Below are 10918 nucleotides of genomic sequence, written 5' to 3'. Positions count from 1 at the left end.
TGTGTGTGTGTGTGTGTGTGTGTGTGTGTGTGTGTGTGTGTGTGTGTGTGTGTGTGTGTGTGTGTCATGGTTCTACATGTGTAAGCGCGTTCATGTACACGTTATCTCATTAATTAACAATTATCTTGATTAGCCTATCAGCTTTTAAAAATTAAAATTGAAAAATTGAAAAATTTTGTCGTATGAAATGACAAGTAATATTGAATTTTTAAACACATATATTAATATTTTGATGGATCGAATATTTTCTAAGATACAATATCACTAATAATTTGCATTTTGTTTTAAAATATTTTATATGCAAGAGATATCCAAGAAAGAAAGATAAACGTATAAATAACGCAAACTACAATTTCACATCGTTCGAATCTGAAGAAGATAATAGCTCGAAAGAGTCATTGTAGCTTAAACTGCGTCTTGAAATTTATGGACTCTACGACTTTTACACGAAGACATTTCTGACACAGCCCTTCGCGATAAATAATACTTCGCGGTTGACTTTCAAGAGTGTTCTGTGAACATATATCCACTTACATTCTAAAGCAATACAGAATGTTCTAAAGTATCGCGCCATTTTCTTTCATGTACAAATGCTTGAAGTTAAAAAGAATTTATTTCAGTTGCTTATTTTACTATCAAGATATTAATTCTATATCAATTTTAAGTATATAATTATTATAAACTTGAAGGAAGAACTTTGTTAAAAACATCAAAATTAAGAAATCCAAATTGAACTTCAATTATGGAAATCTTATTCTTTATTTGATTCTTAGAATTTTCTTTTAATGAAATTTTAACGCGTAATGATTACTCATATATTTGATAAAAATTTGCGATACAATAATGTTATAAAACGTTCAAACAAGTTGTTGCAAGCAGCTCAATTCAATTTCAATTTCAGAAAATCTAACTGATCGACACACCCTTGTGTAACTATATTCTACGTTCGGAGAACTTTTTTTGACCTACTGTCAATGTGCTGCCCAAATTCATTTTTTTATCTTTCAGCACAATTTTCAAAATACGCGATTGTTTAAAAAACAAAGAGAGAGAGCAGAAACGTGGAAAGGAAGAGAGCGAAAAGAAAACGAACGAAAGAAATTGGATATCTCTAATGGCTGCATGGAATACGGGTCTCGAAAGGGTCTACGGAATTCGAATAAGGTTTGGAGAGCAAAATCGCGACCACCATTGGAGTTTCGCTGAATGATCTTCCCTGGACCACTTTCGAGATCTGTCGATAGTTCGATGAGCAATCACTGTTCGTTCACTGCGCCTTTCACGTGCATTTTCTCGTGCCGCTGCTTTAATCGGATTCGTTTCCTAATTTTTCAATTTTAATCTTTGATTCCTCCTTCGGAATCAAGATTCTCCCTTTTTAATTTTAATTACAGAAGAAATCAATGTAAAGGCTTAACGATCTATCTTAACTTTCTCTAACCTTCCAAATTCTGCAGAGTGGAATAAAATTACGAACTGATTACATAAGCCATTATCGCCATCATATTTTAAAAAATTGTGTATAATAATTCTCGAATAAAATTAATAAATATCTTCTTGAAAAAAAAACAGTGTAATATTTTCTATTATAATATTATTTTTATGTCTAAAGAAATTAGAAATGAATTTTTATGTTATATTTTATGTTATATTTTAACGTACAACACTGATTTATATTGCTTCATAATGAAAGTATATTAGCTATAAATTGTTACGATGATTTATTAACATCGTAATATGCAATGATTTAAAACGACATGTAAAATTGACAAGAAGATCGATCAAACAATATCGATTATCTATCCAACCTAAATCATGACTAAGAATTTCACAACATTTCGTTCCACTCTTGACTATCTCGATATCTTTTTCGCAGTGAAAAATATTCTCGATACGCACTCAAGACATGCCGATAGGGGGAAATTGAAACCAAAGCACGGAAACAGAAGCTATCCGCAGGTGGATGAGAGGTTGATCATTGGCACTGGTGTGTTTTCGAAGTGGCTAGCGGACGAGCTTCTCTGTCGAAATGGCTTACTCTCGTACGGACGTGGGATTTATATCTACGTACTGCTGCTGTACAGCAGTAAAACTCTCGCAGACAGGCGGATTTGTCAGTGACGGATATATCCGTCAGTCAGCGAGAGGAGTCTCGCTTGTCGGATCGAGCACGAAGAAAAACGTAATGGATGAGACAAACAGGCGCCACGGTATGTAATCGCCGAATTGTGACATTCATCGATGTTTTCTCTTATTTCTTTTTCTCTTACATATATGCGTACTTATTTGTGTTAGTTAAAATTAGAACTCGTAAGAAAGAATATCGTCGAGACATCGCAAAATGCAGCTCTCATTGCATAAATCGGAAATAGGTGCTCAAAAATTAAGTAATTTTTTGATTCTTTGTGAAATAATAAAGAATAAATTTAACTGAGTACCATACCACAGTAATATAGGTAAACATAAAAATTCAATTATAAACTGGAGAAAAAAATAAAATGAGAACAAATATATAATAGACTAAAATTTATTCTAAATTTCTTTATTTATCAAATAAATTTATATTATTTATATATTAAAAAAGATTTTTTTATTTAAAGAATAAATTAATAGAATTTTTTTCTCAATTAACTAAAGATAATTTAGAACAATTGCACAATACAAATAATATGTAATTAATGGTTTGAGGAAAACGAAGTGTTGCAATTTTTAACTATTGCCGTACTAATACGCAATTTTTTTTACTTCTAATTAGCTGTCGGATAAAGTTATCCAGGAAATTACAGTTTTTCTGTTTCTCTTTAGAGCGTAATAAGACCAGAACGTAGAGAGGTTGGCTTAATTTACGAGTAAAAGTTAGCTGAAAAAGCCGATCTTAAATATTTCTCATAAATACTGTTTAAATATTTGTATATAAATTTATCGAAATTTTTCATTTCAATTGAAAATCCATCTTTCAAAATCATGGAAAAAATTTCAGTTACATCTACATAAATATAATAGTTGTAAATCATTCTATTAATTGTATATTTTTAAAAACAAGTTAAATTTTTGTATATTTTTAGATCTACAAACATATAAATATCTATTATTTATAAATATCTATTTTACGTATTTTCTATATTATAAACTATTTTTGTAATAAAAACTATAAGTAACTTGTTATAACAAGATTTCTCAATCTTACATTTGTAGAAACTATAAAAGAAAATAAAATATATACATATTATAAATAATATAAATAAAATAATTCAAAAACTTCAGACGTAATATATCCATCATTACAAATTAATTCTAATTCAGGATTAATTTATGTGATATTCATAATTATATCTATATCTTACTCGTAATTATACATATACATAAATAATAAATAATGTTAATAATATTTCATTTTTGTACTTTTCATTTATAAATTTAAAATACAACTTTATGTAAATTTAAAAAAGCTTTTATGTAGAATTGATTGAATATGATTTTATAATAAAAATCTTTTCATAATATGTAAAAATATGAGTGCAATTTAATGCAAACGATGAACATAACATTACTTAAATTACTCCCATTTATCAAAAAGCTATTTCATAACAGAAAAATTTTTCTATTTAAAAATATCGCGAAAAAAATATTTTTCTACTTTTAAGAAAAATATGTATGTGACACTTGTTTACATTTAAGCTCGCGATAAAATGTTGCGCATAAAATATTCTACACAAACATTCTAATCTGCGTTATACATTAGAGAATGTAAATTCCAATTGCTTTACCACATGTGATAATCTTTGCAATTATTTCTGCAGAATTATATTTAGAAAATACACTTTTAGTTATTTAGAGTTACCGTCTTATAGTTTCTGTTCTTTTTACATTGAAATTATATATTATTTGTGAGATATATGTGTAATAAAACTAAGAAACTAAACTGTTAGTATAAATATTTGACAGGCATAAATTTATAATCTCCAACAAAATAAGAATTCGCATCAATTAATTACATTCGAATTACAATACTTACCGTATAACCGTCGTAAGTCCATGAACCAAATTTCATAAAACAAGTCTGCTCGTCGAAGGGGAAGTATTCCACGTTGATTTCGCAAAATGATTTATAGATCGCCGGTGGTTTCCAGGTGACCCTCCCAGTATGGTTTAAAATCGCTTTAGTCATGATAGTCACCTCGTAATTACCATCGGCACTAAAAAAGAAAATTCATAATTCCTTTAAATATTTTAAACAACAGCATAAAAAATAAAGTATTATCGAAGTTTTGAATAACATGTTCTTTTATTGATGTATTTGGATATTCGCCGATTTTATAACACTATGCAGATCGCACATATTTAAATGGCGCAATATAGTACATTCACATTAAATGTGAATGATTACAAACGGAGTCACATTTTAACTCCGCGCGATCTATGAATGCTTGTTCGACGAAATATTTCATTTTTGTTACGAAAATGAACTTATAAGCAACAATGTAACTCCGTTCTAGATCTAGAAATCTCTAGATCATCCCTATTTTGCGAGACTTGCGCTTCGTGACAGAGAAGAAACGCTGCCAACATGCAGCGAATCTACAATGTCATAGTAGAAAGTTAAAAGCTTCCTGCCAATACGTAAAGCCAATAGAAACGGTACCAATCGATATTCCGAATAAAGCGAGGCGACGCTTCAAATGTTATTGTGTGAAAATTTGACAAAGCGATGTACGCTTCGGTGCGTACATTGAACACGAAACAACTGTACCATCTATTGCCACAGCCATCTTTCTCCTATAAATTCTTCTAGAAATTAACTTGCTCGTTTTTCTGTTCTCTCTCTCTCTCTCTCTCTTTCTTTGTTTTAAATTTGTAGAAATATTTAGGAAGCTATTCAGTTTGTATCACTATCACATTTTTTTTATCAATCATGTAACAATGTGCATAATACAATTTTTTTTAAAAGAAAAGAAATAATACAAAATGAGTAATCGCAAATTAATAAAGCCTTTCTTCTTTTACTGTTCTTTATTTAATTTCATTTATAAAGAAATATAAAAATTTATTTTCTCTTAATTTTTATAAAGATAAGAACAATCATTCTTATTTCTTATTTTCTTATAAGATCATTAATGCGATGATTTCACGTTATTTTCATTCTATTGTGATCCTAAATTCTGTAGAAACAATAATTTTCATATTAAAGCCATCAGATTACCCGGTTATTCCGCGCAAAATTTATTTTATTGCAAAATTTCGAGGAATTAACACACTGAACGTTACAACGATGAACTTATGGCGGCCGAGATAAGAAAATCCGTTGAATAAACGATACAGCACCAGAATACCGATGTTATTGCACAGGACTGAAAGTACAGAGTGCTCGTGAGAAATAATCGCCGAGGTAATGCGCTTGCAGGAATTTCTAATACAATATTCGCAGTGCTATGGCCGCACTGTCGCGTCGCAGCTGTCGCGACCACACTTGTTGCACTATTTTCGGTCGGAGTTGGCCATGGCATTCTTATTAGTTCAGCACACCAGCTATTGTTGAATTCTGCTCTGCCATGTGTGTCGATCCGTTTTGCACCGATTTCGCGCCAATTCGTGAATTTTTCATTCGACGTCTCGTTCCGCGCACGTGACGACATTACCTCCGCGACTGACCTGAAGACGGGGAGGACTCTTTGACATATAGATTGCCGATCGATGAAATAATTCATAACTTTAGGTATTGTAGTATAAGTAGCATTATGAGACATATATATATATATATATATATATATATATACAATTATAAAGGTGTTCTAGATTTATCAGATTAATGTTAATAAATTCCTAAGATCATTTCGAGATGAAAATTATAATATTGAAATGTCGAAACTACAATAGTTTTTAAATAAGAACAAGTTAAAATTAATCAATCAAATTGTTCGAAATTTGTACGTTTAGCCTTGACAAAAAGAACAGAAGAGAGAATAGAATTGATGCTTCAAAAACTTTCACTACTGAGCAACGTGTCATGTCTAAGCGCACAAATTTTGAATAGTCGATTAGTTAACTTTAAACTCTCATTTAAAACTAATGTATTCTCTGAAATCTAGAGTGGAATTTCACTTTAGAGAGTGAAAATTGAGCCAGTCTTAACAAAAAAGTGGCTCAATTTTCAATTTTTAAGAGTGAAATTTTATTCTTCAAAATGAGATTCCCTCTAATAGTTTTAAAGAGTAGTGTCGACACGTTTGTAATGGAATTTTCGTCTCAAAATAATAAGAATTAATGTCATTTACCTGTCACTGTAAATTTAAAATATCATGTATTTAAATATCAAAAATAAAAAATAATTTTGTTATCTATGAAATTAAGAAAATATTAGCATATAAGGACTAAATATTATTTTTTATTTTTTATTTTTACAGCTGCAAAAAATTGGAATTTCTACAAATCTCAAATCAAATTAAAGATCTACGAGTATTTATTTTTAAAAAATTCAGCGTATTAAAAAATTAAAAATTGCCAATATCTACGAAACTAGAAAGTATTAGAGGAAACACAACAAAATTAGAATTAAGAAAATTTAAATATTATATGCATAATATAAGACTTTTACGTTAACTGTTCGTGAAACGCGAGCATTTGTTTGCAACAAAAGTTAAAGCATATTGGATAAAGTTCGCACATCTGCAAATCCTATTATACAAGCTTCTGAGCGTTAATGTAGGTCTCCTGCACTTTGTGGTCATTCGATAATTATATTTCTGTTATCAAACTCTGTATAGAAAAGCGAAGCTAAAAATAAAGATGACTCACCCAACTATTACAACTTAGTCTACAATACATATTGCAGAATACAGGTTGCAGCGAAAATCGCGAAATATAAAATCAACTTTCTAACTCAAAACAATTATATCAGATGCATTGGCAGATTTTTCAATACATTTTATTGTACATCTACATTTTATCTTCGTTTGTATAATCTGGCAATTAAGCTCGAGAAAATTTTTTCTGACAAAAAATAACCGCCTTCACTAATTTTTAAATCACGTATTATATTTCTGTCATTAAACAATAATATTTTGCGCTTTTGTTGCAATCTTAAGACTGCAAGTGTGCGATTTTTGCAAAAAATGATTGAAATTACAAATTTATATAAAAATTAATAAATTAATAAAAAATAAATTATAATTTATTTTTTTATATAAAAATAAATTTTATATACGTATCAAATAGTTTAATAAGAGATCAATATTTATATTTAGCAATACAATTTTATAATTTAAATAGAAATGTTCTAATTTTATCCCATTTTTTAAAAACATATCTACTTTTTACTTAAATATTTTTTGATCTGAGTTTTAAATTGTTACCAAACTGTTTTACTTTCAAATATAATATAGAAAAATTTGTAATTTTTCATTTTGTTAAAAAATACATATAATATACCTAATTCTTAAAACGATATCAATAATAAAACATAAATAGTATTTCGTCCATTATTATTTAAAATTAATCGCATCACGCATCTATCAATTGTGCTCTAATTACGGCCGATCGAACGATTATCTTCGTGAATAGTGAAAGCAGCTGTTATAATTTGATAAGTGAACCAGGAAACACCAAAGATTAATTTGCGCGTAGAACATCGCTTATAAGTCAGCCGTCCTAAATATCGGTCGAAAGTGTCTTCGAGGCAAGTATCATTAGAAGGGAACAGTGATAAGAGCGACTCGCGTGGTTGATAATACAGGACGACAGCTCAAAAGTGACATTTTAATCGCGGCACGTAGTTGGACGCTTAAGCTTTGTTCTCAGGGCGAATGAGATTTCCCGGCGAGAAGAACATTCATGTTGTTATGGGAACGTTATGTAATCTCGGATACTGCTACATTATATTCTGCTGCCAGTCAGCGAAAAATAATCGTTCACTTAACGATGAAACGATTCAAAGTTGTCGTTATGGTCACGATTATTTCGTAAGTAAGCGTAAAGAGATTGTCTCGTGGAAATTCTATGCGGTAATAAAATAAATAACGTTACGATAAGTTACGATACATTTTAAATAATGTTCCTTCCATTGAATCTTTTGAAGAGTTACATAAAAGCAAAATTAAGAGATATATCTATTTTTGCATTCTGAGGTTTTATGATTCATATCCAACCAAGCTTAAAAGATACTTTCTTTAGAAAAGAGAGTAAGAAATTTCTTGCGGAAAATTCATGTGTTAAAATAAATAAGACAACACGATACTTCAAATAATATTCCCTCCATTGAATTTTTTGAAGAGTTATATAAATGTAAAATTATATATTAGAGATATATATTTGTACATTTTTGCATTCTGAGATTTTATAACTGTGATTCATGTAAAACCAAGATAATACCTAAAAAGAGATCTAAAAGAAGAAGAAGAGGGGAAATTACAATGTTCCTCAGGCCGAACCATAATTTTTGCGCTTCGCCGGTTAAAGACAAAGTGGACGCTGCAAGCATCGTAAGAAACGACGAGCGCGTTCTGCGAGTTACGTCAAGAAAGTTCGAAGACTCAATTAATCACATTTTTTTCATGCTCCAGACGTGCTTTATGGCGAGTTTCTTGCACGGGCACGTCATGTAAATCTCAGAACTCTGTGCAAGTAGTAAAACCACCGCTGACTCCAACTCGATGGCTTCGAGAGCCGCGGCATCATCTTGTGGCAATCTTAATGATAACGTCGCCGTCTTTTCTCTCCCCGATTCGATCGTCCCTTCCGAAAAGGCCGGGTTCTTTAAAAAAAACTTCTTTTTCCTATGTGGCTCGACATTATCAAAGATGACGTCGTTCTATCGCCAGTCAGTACAATTTTTTACGGTATTTCTAACTATTGGATGCTCTTCTAATTGATTAAATCAGTCAATTGATATTTGAAATATTATATATTATATTGATTCTTTCATGCTTTTGTGTACTGATTAAATACTAATACTGATTAAATACTAAATCTATAACATATCTTTGTGTCTTTTGTAAGAATAACGTACTCTCTAAATCTGAAACAGTGGATAACCACTAATTATCCAGTGGCATACTTGGCACTGGATAATCAGTAAAGTTCAACGAACTAAAAAAGGAAGAAATGTTTGAGCATTATATAATTAAAATATTAATATTTGCACGTTAATTTCAATCTTCCAATATCATTAAATTTTTGCATTAAAACAAGATTAGTTAGATCACATAATAAGGATTAGATAGATTACGGATCTCACATTTCATTCACTGATTACCAATGACATATTTGGCACTGATATCAGTGATTATCCACTGATTTTAAAGAGTATCCAGCACATTAACATTGAATCATATCAATATCTCAGAAACGTTGAATTGCAATATTGCGAACATTGTATCAATAATGCGAAATGTAGATTCAATGTTGAGTTGAAGAGTTGATTCAATGAAGAGTTGCAAAAACGTCTAATGTCCATTGAATTACAATGTCTATGAAACATAAAAAATTTTTCGTTAATTCAGTTTTATTATTAAAATAAGTATTATTGTGATTAACATCATATTCCGGAACATACACGACAAAATTATAATTGAAAAAAAAGTTTTCTCCCTTGGGAATAAATATTCAATTTATGATTGAATTTGTTCAATATTTCAACATAGCTGCAACATTAACAATAAATGTAGAAAAATCAATATAGATACAACATTGATGAAACATTGACACTTCAACATTCAATATCTCAACAATATTCTTTCAACGTTCTGTATGGGATAACAAATGTTGTTGGCGCAGCCCATGAAGACTTCGTAATTTTCTTGGAATACACAATACGTATGTATAGACAAATTTGATATTTGCTTAACCTGCTACTATAAAGATTTGAATCAACGATTGTGAACAATGCAATGGCGCAAATGCTGACCTATTTCGAATACGCTTATTTATAACTACGCCATAGAACAGCGCGAAAAGTGCTACCCTTTGCCAGGAATCGGTCTCTCGTGCCGCAAAATATATATGACATTTGTGCGGTATGGTGTATCTTACCGTCATGTAAAAACTGTTTTTCCGAACTGGAATCGGAAAATTCTTGTCAAACCATGACAACATTGCAGATCGCCAGCTATTATGACCGAAGTCTACGATAATCTTTTTCGTCTTACTCAGAGAACGAGCAGGATCTCGTGCGGACCATCGGTATCCTCTTACCCAACAGTTTGTCCCACCTCAACGAGGTAGTAAGACTCGATAAGACTCGATATATACTCTCGGGTTGAATGGCGGAATCGTTGCAACTGCGTTCCGTGCTGTGAGGCACTCTTTATAGAGGATATTACTTACACTTGCCTTTCCCGCGATCGTTTCCGAAGGGAAAAGCTCCCTATTGTCGTAGATCTCGATGCTTACGATATAGCGTCCACGACCTGAACGGACTGATCCCGCAATTGATAACGCGTTACGGCGCACAGGAGAGCGCTCTTGGAAAAGAGCATTGGGCGAGTTGGACGCGAGCAGAGCTTGGCGGTTGACATTTGCGAAATGCGAGTTGAATGACTCAGTGAGAAATGGAAAGAAAAAGAGAAAAAGAAACAAAGAGAGAAAGAGAGAGAGAGAGAGAGAGAGAGAGAGAGAGAGATCAAGTTATTCCATAAATATAACAGAAGTGAGTTTGGACGCGTTGTGGATAGAGCTTACCGCTATATGGATACTTTTCTTTATCTATATTCCCTGTTGTTTCAGTATTGAATTCATCCCCTTTTATATCAAACTCACATCCTTTTATATCAAACTCACATTCAAGAAAACAATCGCGTATCGACGCAATTGCGACGCAACACGTATGTGCGATTACTTGAAGCTAACGAGACTTTGTCACCAGGCCACCTCACTCTCTTTCTGTCTTTCTCTTTCTCTTCCTCTTTTCTCTTCTCTCTCTCTCTCT

The 10918-nt window shown here is 31.4% G+C and overlaps 1 protein-coding gene across 1 annotated transcript in view; it reads right to left on the bottom strand.

Annotated features, from left to right (window-relative positions):
- The window catches only part of LOC105617796 (acetylcholine receptor subunit alpha-like 1), a 99061-nt gene that overhangs the window by 12315 nt on the left and 75828 nt on the right, over window positions 1-10918 (bottom strand). Inside the window, exon 4 of the mRNA XM_012199350.1 lies at window positions 4016-4196. Coding sequence (XP_012054740.1) covers window positions 4016-4196 — 181 coding nt within the window. The remainder of the gene's footprint in view (window positions 1-4015; window positions 4197-10918) is intronic.

This window comes from Atta cephalotes, assembly GCF_000143395.1.
Source record: "Atta cephalotes unplaced genomic scaffold scaffold00014, whole genome shotgun sequence".
NCBI classification, from domain to species: Eukaryota; Metazoa; Arthropoda; class Insecta; order Hymenoptera; family Formicidae; genus Atta; species Atta cephalotes.
This window is presented reverse-complemented; position numbering and strand designations above follow the sequence as displayed.